The sequence below is a fragment of the Eretmochelys imbricata genome, chromosome 18 (genome assembly GCF_965152235.1).
Source record: "Eretmochelys imbricata isolate rEreImb1 chromosome 18, rEreImb1.hap1, whole genome shotgun sequence".
NCBI lineage: Eukaryota > Metazoa > Chordata > Testudines > Cheloniidae > Eretmochelys > Eretmochelys imbricata.
In genome coordinates, this window is record NC_135589.1 from 106039 (window position 1) to 122663 (window position 16625).

The following is a 16625-nucleotide window of genomic DNA, read 5'->3' on the forward strand; positions in this document are numbered from 1 at the left end:
ACCTGAAGTGGAGCACCCATAGGGACACTACTCGAAGAAGAATGTCCAGTTAAGTCATTCAGCACCCTGTCTACACACAGTTCATCAGTTCCCCTTCTCAATCTCAAACTGCCTTCCTTCCACCAATGAAAGCCACATATCTCTACTTTCACCCTGAACAACCAACAGGCAATCACAACAGATCATGCTTATTGGTTATATGTTCATTCAATGCAGTAAAGCCACAAGCCTATACTAATTATAAAACACATTTAGTTTGTACGTGGTGTGACAGGGTCGAGCCAGATGGCTATAGGAGAGTAATAGAAGGCAGATATATTAGCCCCAGGTTCAGTAGGTCCCTTTTCCCTGGGTAAGGTAACAGGGATGGTTCCAGAACAATCAGGAACCTTCTGGAGACAATTAAGACAGGCTGATTAGAACACCTGCAGCCAATCAAGAAGCTGCTAGAATCACAGAATATCAGGGTTGGAAGGGACTTCAGGAGGTCATCTAGTCCAACCCCCTGCCCAGAACAGGACCAATCCCCAACTAAATCATCCCAGCCAGGGCTTTGTCAAGCCTGACCTTAAAAACTTCTAAGGAAGAAGATTCCACCACCTCCCTAGGTAACGCATTCCAGTGTTTCACCACCCTCCTAGTGAAAAACTTTTTCTTAATATCCAACCTAAATCTCCCACACTGCAACTTGAGACCATTACTCCTTGTTCTGTCATCTGCTACCACTAAGAACAGTCTAGAGCCATCCTCTTTGGAACCCCCTTTCAGGTAGTTGAAAGCAGCTATCAAATCCCCCCTCATTCTTCTCTTCCGTAGACTAAACATCCCCAGTTCCCTCAGCCTCTCCTCATAAGTCATGTGTTCCAGTTCCCTAATCATTTTTGTTGCCCTCCGCTGGACTCTTTCCAATTTTTCCACATCGTTCTTGTAGTATGGGGCCCAAAACTGGACACAGTACTCCAGATGAGGCCTCACCAGTGTCGAATAGAGGGGAACGATCACGTCCCTCGATCTGCTGGCAATGCCCCAACTTATACATCCCAAAATGCCATTGGCCTTCTTGGCAACAAGGGCACACTGTTGACTCATATCCAGCTTCTCGTCCACTATAACCCCTAGGTCCTTTTCTGCAGAACTGCTGCCTAGCCATTCGGTCCCTAGTCTGTAGCAGTGCATTGGGTTCTTCCGTCCTAAGTGCAGGACTCTGCACTTGTCCTTGTTTAACCTCATCAGATTTCTTTTGGCCCAATCCTCCAATTTGTCTAGGTCCCTCTGTATCCTATCCCTACCCTCCAGCGTATCTACCTCTCCTCCCAGTTTAGTGTCATCTGCAAACTTGCTGAGGGTGCAATCCACACCAATCCTCCAGATCATTTATGAAGATATTGAGCAAAACCGGCCCCAGGACTGACCCTTGGGGCACTCCGCTTGATACTGGCTGCCAACTAGACATGGAGCCATTGATCACTACCCATTGAGCCCGATAATCTAGCCAGCTTTCTATCCACCTTATAGTCCATTCATCCAGCCCATACTACTTTAACTTGCTGGCAAGAATACTGTGGGAGACAGTGTCAAAATCTATTAAGGCAGGCTTATCAGGGCACCTGGGTTTTAAAAAGGAGCTCACTTCAGTTTGTGGTGTGCGTGTGAGGAGCTGGGAGCAAGAGGCACTAGGAGCGGAGAGTGAGAATGCGGACTGTTGGAGGACTGAAGTGTACAAGCATTATCAGACACCAGGAGGAAGGTCCCATAGTGAGGATAAAGAAGTTGTTGGGAGGAGGCCATGGGGAAGTAGCCCAGGGAGTTGTAACTGTCACAGAGCTGTTCCAGGAGGCACTCTAGACAGCTGCATTCCACAGGGCCTTGGGCTGGAACCCGGGGTATAGGGCGAGCCCGGGTTCCCCCCAAATCCTCCCAACTCCTGGTCAGACACAGGAGTCGTCGACCTGGACTGTGGGTTCAGAAAAATGGCCAATCTGAGGGCTGCTGTGAAGCTCCAAGGCGAGCAAATCCGCCAATAAGTGCAAGACCCACCAAGGTAGAGCAGGAACTTTGTCACAACTCGTGTTGGAAGTGGGATCTGGTGTCCACAGCGCAGCGGAAGGAGGAGGGCTTTTGGAAGGAAGGAAAAAGGAAAAAAAAAAAAAAAAGGGAGGTGATCAAGGCGGAGGTAAAAAGGACGTTGGAACTGGGAATCATCGAAGAGTCCCATAGTCCGTGATCAAGCCCGATTGTGTTGGTGCCCAAACTCGATGGTACCCCTAGGTTTTGTAATGACTTTCGCCAGCTGAATGAGAGATCCAAATTTGATGCATACCCCATATCGATGAGTTAGTTGACCGCCTCGGCAATGCCTGATTTTTGACCACCCTTGATTTAACAAAAGGATACTGGCAGATTCCCCTTGCCAAAGATGCGAAAGAAAAGACTGCATTCTCTACACCAGAGGGTCTGTTTCAATATACTGTTCTTCCTTTTGGACTGCATGGGCACCTGCCACCTTCCAGCGTCTTATGGACAAGCTCCTACGGCCCCATACCAGTTATGCAGTGGCATACCTGGATGATGTGATTATTCACACCCCCGACCGGGATACCCACTTAGGAAAAGTGGAAGCGGTTCTGGACACGCTAAGATAGGCTGGCCTCACAGCCAACCCAGCCAAGCGTCCTATAGGGCTAGCTGAGGCTAAATACCTTAGCTACATTGGAGGAAGGGGCATTGTCAAGCCCCAACTAAACAAACTAGAGGCTATCCAAAATTGGCCCTGGCCAAATTGGAAAAAGCAAGTCTGGGCATTCCTGGGTGTAGTGGGGTTCTACCGACGATTTATTCCCCATTTTGCTACCAGAGCGAGTCCCCTGACAGACCTGATAAAAGCCCGGGGTCCAGACATGGTGAAGTGGACAGATGCCACAGAGAAAGCATTAATGGATTTACAGACAGCCCTCTGCAGTAACCCCATGCTTATAGCCCCAGACTTCAACAAAGAATTCATTTTACAAACAGAGGCATCTGAAGTAGGATTGGAAGCTGTCCTATTGCAGCTGGTCGGAGATGAAGAACACCCAATCCTCTACTGCAGCAGGAAATCCTGAGAGAGCAGAAGTATGCCGTGGTTGAAAGAGAGTGCCTAGCTGTGAAATGGGCCATGGAAACTCTACATTATTACCTTCTGGGACAATGGTTTACCCTTGTGACCGAACATGCACCCCTCCAGTGGATGCAGCGAAATAAAGAAAGAACGCAAGGGTGACCAGATGGTTCCTGTCCCTACAACCTTTCCAATTCACCATACACCACCGGGCTGGAAGCCACCATGGCAATGCAGATGGCTTGTCACGAGTACACTGCCAAGTTGCCCAACCCCGCAGTGTTGAGTGGGGGTGGGGGGGCGGGGCGGGGGAGGGTGATGAGGAAGAGATATGTGACAGGGTCAGACCACATGGCTATAGGAGAGTAATTTTTTTTTTCTGAAGCAGAAAAAATTTTATTTGTGTAACACTTACAAAGATCACCAAAAAGGATAAAGCAAAACTATGCAACAAAACAAAAGCAAACGCAAGGTATAACACAGCAGCCTTCAGGAGGGAGAAGTGTTCAGGCTAGCCTGGGCCCAGAGCGGGGGGCTTCCTCGACACTCGCGGTCTTCCACCCTCCTGAGTTACCTGGTGGCCTAGAGCGGGGGGGTGGGGGGGCTTCCTCAACACTCATGGTCTTCCACCCCCTCGAGTTACCTAGTGCCACGCCCAGTGTCACCGATTATTCCTCTCCTGAGAGTGCCCGACAAGATGGGCACGGCTGCGGGGTGGGCAGATGTACACCCACGTGTGATAGGACCCCTCCTAGGTGACAGTAATGATGGTATCCACAGCGGCAACGGCTGGGGCCTCTCGCTCTTCCCCTCAATGAAACGGTCAGACGGAGGGAACCGGACGGGGTCACCGAGCAGAGAACCTCTGACAGCGCCCACTGCTCCTCGAAGGCGTCAAGGGAGTTGGTGGACGCCGCCCAGAGGAACTCCTCCCGGATACGAGAATGTACTGAGGATCGGAAAACGGCCCTACAGTCGCAGGCCGCTTCATTGGCCAGCCTCCCCTCTCTGGTTTTATAGATGGCTGTTTTAGCTAGGGCTAGGAGGAGGTTAACCAGGAGATCCCGCGACTTTGTGGGGCCACGGATGGGGAGTGTGTAGATAAAAATGTGAGGAGAAAAGTGTAGCCAAAAGCATAATAAAATATTCGTGAGGAGCCGGAAAAGGGGCTGCAGCCTGGCACAATCTAAACATACGTGTGCCAGGGTTTCCCTCACGTTACAAAAAGGGCAAATATCTGGGATGGGGGTGAACCGCGTCAAAAACACGGCCGTGTTCACAGCTCCATGAAGGAGCCGCCAACTAATGTCCCCGACGGGCCTCGGGACCAAGGTGGAATACATGCTGGCCCAGCGGGGCTGCTCACCCTCCAAAGGTGGCAGGAGGTCCCGCCACTTTGTATCCGGGCGCGACACCAGGGTGTGGGCGTGAAGGGTGTGAAGCGTGAGCGTGTATAGATGTTTCCGTGGCGCGATTTGGAAGCTGACCGGCTGCAGTTCATGCAGCCGGCTCGCAGTGAGAGGGTGAGGGGTTTGTTGGGATCTACGGGGTAGAGGCCCAATTTAAAAGGGCCTGGGGTAGAGGGTGGGCGGGGTGCGCCCTCATGCAGGGCTCGGGTGAGATAAGCCTGAGCAGCGGGCGTCAAGGTGGCCTTCACCGCCTGAAGTACGCACCGGGGGGTACGAGGCCTGGAGAGCCCCATGCGCCGAGTGAGCGTCAGGGGATCCAGCCAGTCTCCCCGGTCGTAGTCCAGGAGGTCTCCGACTCTCGTGACTTCAGCCAGGACCAAACTCTGGCGCACTGAGCGGGACTCCGCCACCCGCAGATGAAGCTGGGGGTTGTGTAGCAGGGGCTCCGCGAGGAGATCTGCTCCCACAGTGGCCGCCACGGACCTGGTCGTTGAAAACATTTTCCAGGTCTGGAGGAGGTCCTAGTAGAAGACCGGCAGCCCAGAGAGGTCTCACGGAAAACCTCTTGGACAGAGATAGAAGAGCTGCCGGTCGTATCGGAGTCCTTGGAAGCGGCACAGGAAGGCGTGCGCTAGTATGCCCGTAGTTCGACGTGGAGCACTATAAAGGAGCCTCTGCAGGGCCTGGAGGCGGAAGACATGGACCTGAGTGTGCAGACATTTCAGGCCCTGCCCTCCCTCCTCCAGGGGTAGATGGAGAACCCCTGCAGGGGCCCAGTGCATTCCTGACCAAAAGAACGCCAGAATCGATGACCGGAGGTTGGTCAGGAAACCCGGGGCCGGGACCAGGGTGTTGAGCCGGTAGCAGAGGATGGACAGGACTAGCTGATTAAGCACCAGTGCTCTCCCTCGGAGGGAGAGACATCGGAGTAGCCTCGTCCATTTCCGGAGCCGCTCTATCACCCCGCATTCTAAATTTTGCCACTTCTCCGGCGGAGAAGGGTGCGTGGCAGAAAGGTAAACGCCTAGGTAGAGCAGTGGACCCACGCTCCACCGGATGGTCTGAAGAGCAGATGGGAGGGAGCTCACCCGCCGCCAGTCCCGCACCGCCAAGCCAGAGCTCTTGGCCCCATTGACTTGGGTGGAGGAGGCTGCCGAATAGATGGCCTGGCAAGCCTCCACCCGTGCCAAGTCGCCCGGGTCCTGGACCACGAGGAGCACGTCATTGGCGTACGCCGACAGGACCAGCCGCAGCTCCGGCTCCCGCAGCACCAACCCTGTCAACCTCCTTCGGAGGAGACAGAGGAAGGGCTCGATTGCCATAGCGTACAGCTGGCCCGAGAGGGGGCACCCCTGCCGTACTCCTCACCCGAAGCTGACCGGTTCGGTCAGGGTCCAGTTGAGCCTAACCAGACACTCCGCGGAAGCGTACAGCACTCGGAGAAAACTCACAAACTGAGGTCCGAATCCAAACGCCTGCAGAGTGCCCAGGAGGTACCCATGGTCCACTCTATCGAAAGCCTTCTCCTGATCAAGAGACAGGAGGGCGAAAGACAGACAGTCTCTACGCCCGAGTTCCAAAAGGTCTCGGGCTAGAAATAGGTTGTCAAAAATGCTGCGGCCTAGGATAGTATAGGTCTGGTCTGGGTGGATCACGGACCCTAGCCACAGCGAGATCGCTTTCGCTACGATTTTGTAGTCCGTGCTAAGATGGGACGCCAATTTCGTAAATCACGGAGGTCCCCCTTCATCGGCAACCGCTTGCCTGCACGAAAGAGGGAGGACCCGACCCTGCCCTGCAAAGACTCGGCCCAGACAGTGGCTAGGTCTGGGCCAAGGATGTCTCAGAACGCGCAGTAGAACTCCACGGTCAGCCCGTCCATGCCCAGAGATTTATTGGTGGGCATACGACGGAGGGCTTCCGAGAACTCGGCCAGGGTGAGAGGCAGCTCTAGTCGATCTCGGTCTCCCACGCTGACCGTGGGGAGTTCCTCCCAGAGCACCCTGCAAGCTCCAGGATGGGTCGGATCCGGGGAGAAAAGGCTTGTGTAGAAGTCACGGGCCCTCCCACCCATCTCCACCGGATCCGTGAGGGGGGTGCCTTCTTCTATTAGGCAGGTGACGTGTTTCTTGGCCCCCCTTGTTTTCTCCAGGGCGTAGAAGAAACGGGAGCGGCGATCTATCTCCCAAAGGAGGTGGATGCGAGATCGAACAAAGGCACCTTGGGCGCGATGGTCCTCGAGGGCCCGGAGCTCCTCCCGCTTCTCCCGGCATGCTCCGCAGAGGAACGGGTCCTCGGGGCTAGCGGCCAGACGCCTCGCCATCTCTAAGACCTCCCATTCCAACTGCTCTATCGCTGCATTTCTCCATCGGCTGGTGCCCTGGGTGTAGTCACGGCAGAAGAGCTTGGTGCGCACCTTCCCTAGATCCCACCATCGCCGCGCCGAGGGAAAGGCACATTGCTGCTCTCGCCAGGCCAGCCAAAACTCCCGGAAGGACATCACGAAGTCCTCATCCTTCAACAGGCTGTTAAAATGCCAATAGGCCAGCCCCGGCCTCTCTGCACGGAGGGAGGCTGTTATGGTGGCTAGATGATGGTCGGAAAATGGGTCCAGCCGAATGTTGGAGGAGTGGGCTTGTGAAAGACGGAAACGGGATAAATAAATACGGTCCAACCGAGAGTGGTGTGACCGATGGGCCTCCACCCGGACAAAGGTGAACGTGGAAGTGTCATCTGGGTGGTGGTCACGCCAGACGTCCACTAGGGAGTGCTATTTCTCGGAGAATGTTCGTGGCGGCCGGGCTCAGCTCGGCCCCTGAGCGGTCCTGCTCCTCGAGGGTGGTGTTAAAGTCCCCTCCCAGGACTAGGCACTCGTGAGAATCTAGGGTGCTGAGGAAGTCGGACACCCGCTGATAGAATTGCGGCCGCTTCGGGCTCATTGTCGGGGCATAGATGTTAACGAGGTTGACCATGAGCCCCTCCATACGGACTCGGAAATGCAGCAGGTGGCCTGGCACAGCCTCAGTGACCCCTAGCATCTCAGGCCGTAGGTTGGGGGAGAACAGGGTCACCACTCCAGCTTGTCGAATCGTGAAGTGGCTAAAGTAGACCCCGTCCACCCGCTCCAGCTGCCAGCTGTCCTCGGCGGTCGGATCCGTATGGGTCTCCTGCAGGAAAACCACAGAGTACCCCCTTCCTGAAGGTAAGAGAGCACCTGGGACCTGAGGAGAGCCATCCTACAGCCTCTTGTGTTCAAAGTTGCGATAATGAGAGGCGTCATGCGGAGGGCTGGGGGGTGGGGGTTCCTTGTTGGCGGGGGTGTTTGCGGCCCCCCGGCGGGTCACGCAACAATCCGTGACCCATCCCGTAAGTGAGTAAATCATCACGGAAGTTGTGGCCCGCCCGTAGGCAGCGACACCGTGCCTTCCTTTCCCTCTACCCTCCTTTATAAGGGCCCTTGTGGCCTGGAGGATTTGATCAAAGTCCCCCCATAGCTGGAGAGCTAGCTGTACCCTGTTGCGGGAGCCACGGATGTCTTCTAAAAACTCCCTTAACGCTTTTCGCAGCTCATGTGGGGGGGGGGGGGGTGCGATATCCTGGTTATTCCCTGGTGGGGCTGTTGGTGCAGCCTCGTGGTCCACTGAGGCGGGCAGGCAGGGTGCAGACCACCGATGGGGTGTCTGACAGGCTAAAGTTATTAGGTCCATCTCAAGCCTTGGGGTAGAAGGAGACGGCGGAGGGAAAATTGCAGCTCCTAATGGGTTGCGGCAGGAAAATGCAAAGACTGCCCCTTGGGGGGGATCCGCAAAAAAAGGGAAAGAAATAACCCCAAGGGCGGCAATAGCATTGCAGGAGGAGGTGGATTGGGCAGGGACAGGGGTGGGGGCAGAGGCGAGGCTCTGGGCTTCGGGAGGCAAGCAGCTAAGAGGTGGCGCCTCCCGAACAGATTTGAGGGTTAAGGGGGTGGGGGGGGGGCTCCCAGTGATGCTAGGCGCAGGCTCCATGGTGGATTTGGCAGCCACAGCAACAGGTGGTGGACTACCTTCTGTAGGGTGCCCACCTGGGAAGGCGGTTAGGGAGAGGGAGCATGGGCAAAGGGGGACTGGGGTGAGGTTGCCCAGATCAAGGCCAGCTGGCAGAAGACCATCCTTTCCCTGGGTGACTGGGGTCAAGCCTAGGGCCTCGATCTCCTCATACATGGAGAAGAGGTTATCTTCTGCCATCCCGGGGGGCTCCCCTCTGGCACCCACTATGACGGTCGCTTTGGGGTTCGTGGGGGTTCGGGTGATATTCGGGCAGAAGGGGCTTCCTCAGGGGTCTCGGAGGGGAGGGTCTCCCATGGAGGGGAGATCCTACCTTCCAATGCTATTTTGTCCTGTCCCCCACCCCTGGACACTGGTGGATGGATCTCACTCGTGGGCATAGCGGAAGGTTCAGTATCAGTGCCACCCTTCCTGGTCTTCTGGGGGGCCTCCGCATCGGATGGGTGCAGTGGAGCTCAAACCTTCCGCTTGCCTCGCTTCCCCTGGACTAGGGTCCAGCCCTCCATAGCATCGTCTGGAGGCTGTCTAGCAGGGGTTGTGTCGGGGGCGGGGCAGAGGCAATGATTCAGGGACTCGGGGGGGGGGGGGGGTAATGGTGAGGCAGCATGGGGGGGGGGGGGGGGTTCTCCTTGGGGCGGGCCCTCTCTTATGCCCAGTAATATCTTTGCTGCACCCTCCTCCATAGGCTCTGCCGGATTGTTAACAGCAAGGGCCCCTCGCTCGTCTGGGCATTGTAGGAGAGGTGTCTCTTGGGCCCGGGTGGGAGCAGCGGTGGATCGAGCAGGAGGAAAGGTGGTTTCAGGTGCTGGGCGGCCAGGGGCGTCGGCAACGATGGAGCCGATGTCCTGCCGGGTCTCGGGTGCCCCTCCCCGCCGAGCCAAGGGGCAGTCTCTTCGGACATGCCCCACTGATTGGCAGAGGTAGCACCGGGCCTCTCCCGTGGAGTAGTAGACCCGATAGCGGGCTCCCTGGTAGGGGACTAGGAAAGACCCCTCGAGTGCCTCTCCCCGTCATGCGCCACCGGTGGCGGTAGAAGCTGCACTTGCCGGCAGAATGAGAGGACGTGACGGAGGGTGGGGTCCTTGCAGCCCAATGGGAGAGGGCTGATGACAGAGACGGGTTTCCCCAGGGTGAAGAGAGCAGGTAACAGGGCTGCACTGGGTAGAAAAGGAGGGATGGAGGTCAGGACTAGGCGGACACCCAAGTCCTCTAGCAGCTCCAGGGGGACGAACACTCCCCCCACACCCAGGCCCTTCTCTACCGCCTCCTGGGTGGCAGCCTCAGATGCTAAGAAAAAGAGGACCTTCCCGTACATTTTGGAGGCCGCCACAATAGCCGTGGGTCCTACCACCCTCACCAACACCTGCACGTATGTCTCCACATGGGGCGAGGCAGGCACAGGAGGCAACGGACGCTGTGCTTCCTGGTCATGGTGGGAAAGGGGCCCCGGCCGGTATTGATGGTAGCGGAGGCGGTGGGTGGGCGAGATGATGAGGTGGCAGGTGGGGGGGGGCTGCCACCGCCCGGGCATATGCCCTGGGGGCCAGGGGAGGGACGCTCGCAGAGCTGGTGGAGGGAACAGCGGGGAGGGACGCCATGGTCGATGACGAGGCCACAGTAGTGGGGGCAGCCCCTGCCATGGAGGGCCTGGTGGTTGTAGCAGGGCCCTTTCCCTTCTTCACACCCTGGCCTTTCTGGCTAACTGGGGGGGGGGGGCTTTCCTAGAATCTGGGGGGGGCGGTGGGCATATCAGCGGCAGTAGTCGCCCCGGTGCCTCCTGCTGCCAATGCTCCAGCGGGGGCGGTGGCAGGTGTTTTGGCAGCAGTGGTTGGGGGGAGAAGCTTGGGGGTTGGGCAGGGGGGTAGGTGGGGGAGGGGCAGCTGAGGTTGTTAGCGGGACCTCACCCCTCTCATTCCCCGCCATCGTGAGCAGGGAGAGACAGGGCGACATCAGAAGGAAGAGGGGGAGGGGGAAGCAGATTAACCACTTCTCCCTGTTGGGCTGCAGGGGGGGGGGGGGGCAAATGGGTCGGACTGGACAGGGGGAGGAAACAGGAGTTGGGGTCAGGTAGTAGGGGCAAACTGTGGGGTGGACAGTTCGGGGGGGGGGACGAGGGGGACGTGGACTCACGCGCATTTGTCCAAAGAGTCTCGTTTGGTCAGCTGTCGTTTCTGGTCCGGACGGTGAGATCAGGGAAGCAGCTGAATCCAGAAGCATATGGCAAGTTGCCATCAGGGACGGACGGCGGGGGGGCCATGACAGTTGTAGTAGTGTTGGGGGGGGGGGGGCAATGATGGATCAGGGGGCAGCTCCGTGCCACCCCCCTGCACCCCTACAAACGCAGTTAAGACACAAACTCCCCCCAAACGAGAGTACAGTTCAAAGTTACCCAGTCTTACGGCCCCCTCCACGATGGTTCGCAGCTTCCCTGGGCACTCTCTCTGTCGACTGTCTTCTCTCCCGGGCTTTGTGGAGCACTCGAGAAATGCCAAGCGGATAAGAAGAAAAAAATAACCTGTCGGCCAATTACGGGTCCACAAAAACAACAAACGGCTGGGTCTGGGGGATTGCACTATCCTCCTCCGGGGAGCAGGTCAGCAGGCCTCCCCCCACCCCTCCGGGGGTTTCAGCTGGAGCAGTAGCAGCGTCCGAGGGCAGGCGTGGGGGGGCTGGCAGCTAGCTGGCAGCCGACCAGCACTCGAACAGCAGCAGAAAAACAGCAAAAAAAACCACAAAACGAAGGAAAAGCGTCTGGCCCGGTCTGGGTGGGAAGCTGAGACAGGGCAAAAAGTAAGAAAAGCTCAGGCCAGGGGGCTTTAGGAGAGTAACAAAAGGCAGATATATTAGCCCCAGGCTAACTAGGTCCCTTTTCCCTGGGTAAGGGAGCAGGGAAGGTTCCAGAACAATCAGGAACCTTCTGGAGACAATTAAGACAGGCTGATTAGAACACCTGCAGCCAATCAAGAAGCTGCTAGAATCAATTAAGGCAGGCTAATCAGGGCACCTGGGTTTTAAAAAAGAGCTCACTTCAGTTTGTGGCGTATGTGTGAGGAGCTGAGAGTGAGAACGGGGAGTCCTGTTGGAGGACTGAGGTGTACAAGCATTATCAGACACCAGGAGGAAGGTCCTATGGTGAGGACAAAGCAGGTGTTGGGAGGAGGCCATGGGGAAGTAGCCCAGGGAGTTGTAGCTGTTGCAGAACTGTTCCAGGAGGCATTCTAGACAGCTGCATTCCACAGGGCCCTGGGCTGGAACCTGGAGTAGAGGGCGGGCCCGGGTTCCCCCCAAATCCTCCCACCTCCTGGTTAGACACAGGAGTCGTCGACCTGGACAGTGGGTTCAGAAAAACTGCCAATCTGAGGGCTGTCATGAAGCTCCAAGGAGAACAAATCCACCAATAAGCGCAAGACCCACCAAGGTGGAGCAGGAACTTTGTCACAGTGGTTTCGTACTGGTGCATGTAAGTAAGTGAGGTATGGTTTCAGATTGCAAATGATGGCTGCAAGACATAAAACTTTTAAACTACAAAAAAAAAAGCGGCAAATGAATAGGAGTTCTTTGTTAGTGACTGCTCTAAACTTGGTGCTAATATCTATGTAGGAGTTACAGAACTGAAGTCTGTGTTGGTGTACACATTGGTAACTCAGCATACAATTATCATTTCATTTTACCTGGCTTGGCCTCCTCACCTTCAGCAGGTTTGCTTTTGGGAGGAGTTTCCCGAGCAGAAGAATTCACAGCACGACGGATCGGCATGGTGTCGTCTTCAACCTTCTTTAAGAAACAGAATAAGAAAGTCAAGCATATATGAGAAAGAGCCTAAGAAAGTTCCTGAAATGGGTCTAAAGCAGAGTATTAGAAGCTACTGGAAGAAGTGTGTGGAGAAATTTTACAGGCAAGATCTGATGCAATCAGCTTTCTAAACTTACAGGTAAAACCCAAACCAGCTTCTCTGAAGCACATTAGGAGACAAAATAGTTTCACATTTTTTATTCCAGTTTACAATTTACTAGAGAGAATCTTTTCATTCCAATTCAGTTAAATGAGGAGAGCATTTGAGGATTCTGGCAAACTGGACACATCTCAGGGAAATCAGGGGAGGAGAGAGGAGGGGAGGGGAGGAAGCATGCCTACAGGATTTTAATCAGGCTCTCAACCAAGTTTCCTACAAGCAGGGGAGGAAGAGTATAAAGTAACCCTCAGCAGGGCTGGAAGTCAAGGACTGATCCAAGGGCGAGCTTGGAGAATGGGTCAGACCCTACCTCACTTAACTTGTCCGTGTGGGTCAGCTGAGCTCCCGTTAACAATGGAAGCGCCTTATGATGTAAGGGTTCAGCTTCAGACAGATCAGTCGCCATTTAAATTAATTTCTAGCCCCAAGTGCAGGTAACACTGTGGAGCCCCAGGTTTTAACCACAAAGATTTTTCCTAATGGCTTTCACAGTGCAGTGAGGAGTCAACCTAAAGTACAGAAAAGATCTGGTATGATTAACAAAAAACAAAAAACAACCACTTCTATTAAACTAAAGATTTTAAAAAAATAAAATAAAAAAAATAAATTACAGTTTATATCAACATGACTGACAGTATATACTTCATGTTCAATAAAGATACCACAACATCAACACACACAAACTATTCTACAAAGCTAGGACAAAGGCGGAAGCCACAGTAGCAGTCTGTTATGTTAATGCACGTTCTAAGGGAAAAAGGAGACCACAAAGGAACAAGAAACATTCTAAAATAGAATCCCCACAATACACTATGCCTAAAGCACCAGCTGGCAAAAGGTAAAGCTTCAAGGTAACAGGGATGCCATTCACTTGGGCTAGAGCAGGACTTGAAAAAATTACTCACCTACCTACTAACCCAAGAATGAAGTCTATTAGACAGGAAAAAATATACCAGTGACCCAAGCTATACCCTTCCTAAGCCACACTCCTTAACATTTAGAAGGAATAAAACAGGCTTTCAAACAACTCAATTTACTAGGAAGATAATATACACTGATTTATTGGTGGCTATCACCCACTATAAATTAATACTTGGCAGCAGCATTCCCTCTAACGTTCAAGTGTAATGAATATCTGTCCAAGCTCAAGTTTAAGAGCCAGTGACCATAGTCTCTCCCACACCCTTCATCTTTTCCAGATTTATATTTACTCATTATCTCCTTCATTTCATATCTCATTCACTATCAATTCCCCTCCATCACAGGATCCCATTCTCCCTCTGTACTATGAATAGCCTCATTCCCCTCCCACCACTAAAAGAGGGAATTGTTTTAACTTCTCCATTCCCTTCCCTTCCCCACCATCTCCTTTAAGAATACTCAAACCAACAATCAACAAAACCAGGGCTGAACCTCACTTCCACTTTCCTCATATACTGTTAAAGGAGCAGTAACACTTAGGCCTCTGTCCTCCCTTCACGTCCAGAGAACTAGCCTAGCCGTACTTTGCCCATTTTCTATTTATGCTAGCAAGTAGGTTTCTCCACATCCTGAGTAGAGGATAAAAGGCTAGGTGCAGTAACTGCTTAAAAGACACTTCCCCCGCCCAAGAGTTTTGTACCACTCCGACTATGCTCTCACCCTTTTCTACTAACTTCTCATTACCACTCAAGGCCTCATAATGCAATCAACAATGAATATCATAGACCAGGGGTGGGAAAACTTTTTGGCCCGAGGGCCACATCTGGGTGGGGGAAATTGTATGCAGGGCCATGAATGTAGGGCTGGGGGAGGGGGTTGGAGTGTGCCTGCCATGGCCCCTCGCTGCTCCCAGAAGCGGCCAGCATGTCCAGCAGTGGCTCCTGGGGATGGAGTGGGGCAGGTGGCTCTGCCACGTGCTGCCCTTGCCTGTAAGTACTACCCCCGAAGTTCCCATTGACTGCGGTTCCCTGTTCCCAGTCAATGGGAGCTGCAGAGGGTGGTGCCTGCAGGCAAAGAACAGCTCCCCGTACAGTGATCCCTCCACCCACAGCTGAGGAGTGAGGGGGGCAGTAAGTAGGGGAGGATGCTGAGCTTCCTGCAGCTGGGGAAGGGTCTGACACAGCCCCAGCCACTCCTTGCAGGGAAAAGGAAGTCCTGTCCTCTGCTGCCTCAGCCCAGGCAGGAGGGTAGGAGTCACTGGCAGGAGTGTCCCCAGCCCCGCAGTGATTTACTCTGCCGGCTGCCTGAAATGATGTACCTGCACTGCTAGGGAGTAGTACATGACTCTTGCAGCCTCCCTGTCAGAAAGTCATTTTTCTGCAGGGAAGCAAAGAAATCTATGGGGTACATGAATTCTACGCATATGCAGTATTCCCTCAGGAGTAACAGATACACAGAGCAATACGAGCAACATTCATACAGACAAAACTGGTGGCAGTTGGGGGGGAGGGAGGACGTGAGAGGAACATGTAATATTAGGAAATGATTCCTGAAAATGGAATACAGTCAACTAGGTTCAAGATTAACAAGAAATGACCTTCCCTTTAGAATTTAGTGGACCAAATTCAGCCCTGATACAAGGGGTGTAATGCTGAATTAGGGCTGAGTAAGGCTAAGAGTATCTCCAATTCAACCTTAGGTCAACCAAAGGGAGGCAGTAAGAGAACTGGAACTATTCCCAGATGAACCAAGCAGGCAGCATTTCAACAGGAGACATACCCTGAGACATTTCTTTAGCAGGCAGCCTGCAAAAGGCAGGTGTTTATGATGGTTAAATACAATTTATCCACTTCCTCTACAATGTAAACCTCATTTGATGCTCTTTAGGACAATTTTTATTAAAAAAGAGTGAAGTATCGTTTAAAGGTGCTGTGGTCTGTACATTAATGAAAGTGAATGAGGTAGACTAGGTTTGTAAACCCCCCAGTGGTAAAAAGCTAAGTTCATAAAGTGCTGCATTCCAAACACCAAACAAACATGAGGGGGAAAATGAACTTTTCTGTGTCATTCCACTCTTCTCCTGGAATTTCAAAACATCTCTAAGCCATTTGCCCAACGTCCAGCACTTTAAATTTAATTTCTATCTGGGATGGGAGGCCCCATCAAATGTGGAGAGAGAGACAGAAACACCTAATGAAATTTTGGAATCTATTTCAGAGTCTTTCAATTATTAATCCAATTACTATAAACTATCAAAGAATTTCTACATTCTTTTGGCTACCATTCATTACTCAACAGGAAGTTCAAAGAATCCAGATCATAGAATAACAGAGTTGGAAGGGACCTCTGGAGGCCAACTAGTCCAACCCCCTGCCCAGAGCAGGACCAATCCCAACTAAATCATCCCGGCCAGGGCTTTGTCAAGCCTGACCTTAAAAACGTCTAAGGAAGGAGATTCCACCACCTCCCTAGGTAACGCATTCCAGTGTTTCACCACCCTCCTAGTGAAAGTTTTTCCTAATATCCAACCTAAACCTCCCCCATTGCAACTTGAGACCATTACTCCTTTTCCTGTCATCTGCTATCACTGAGAATAGTCTAGATCCATCCTCTTTGGATCCACCTTTCAGGTAGTTAAAAGCAGCTATCAAATCCCCTCTCATTCTTCTCTTCCGTAGACTAAACAATCCCAGTTCCCTCAGCCTCTCCTCATAAGTCATGTGCTCCAGTCCCCTAATCATTTTTGTTGCCCTTTGCTGGATTCTCTCCAATTTCTCCACAACCTTCTTGTAGTGTGGGGCCCAAAACTGGATACAGTACTCCAGATGAGGCCTCACCGATGTCAAATATAGGTGAACGATCACATCCCTCAATCTGCTGGCAATGCCCCTACTTATACATCCCAAAATGCCACTGGCCTTCTTGGCAACAAGGGCACACTGTTGACTCATATCCAGCTTCTCATCCACTGTCACCCCTAGGTCCTTTTCTGCAGAACTGCTGCCTAGCCATTCGGTCCCTAGTCTGTAGCGGTGCATTGGATTCTTCCATCCTAAAAGTGCAGGACTCCGCATTTATCCTTGTTGAACCTCATCAGATTTCTTTTAGCCCAATCCTCCAATTTGTCTAGGTCCCTCCGTATCCTAGCCCTACCCTCCAGCGTATCTACCACTCCTCCTAGTTTAGTGTCATCCGCAAACCTG

The 16625-nt window shown here is 53.2% G+C and overlaps 1 protein-coding gene across 19 annotated transcripts in view; it reads right to left on the reverse strand.

Annotated features, from left to right (window-relative positions):
• HP1BP3 (heterochromatin protein 1 binding protein 3) overlaps nucleotides 1-16625 on the reverse strand; it is a 79492-nt gene that overhangs the window by 49677 nt on the left and 13190 nt on the right. For 6 of the 19 annotated variants that reach the window (XM_077837541.1, XM_077837537.1, XM_077837548.1 and 3 more), the window contains one exon: nucleotides 12221-12323. In XM_077837541.1, the coding sequence (XP_077693667.1) occupies nucleotides 12221-12305 (85 nt within the window). In that variant the 5' untranslated portion in view covers nucleotides 12306-12323. Of the gene's footprint in view, nucleotides 1-12220; nucleotides 12324-12811; nucleotides 13011-16625 lie in introns of all 19 variants that reach the window. The other 13 variants (XM_077837530.1, XM_077837529.1, XM_077837528.1 and 10 more) reach the window with 7 other exon arrangements.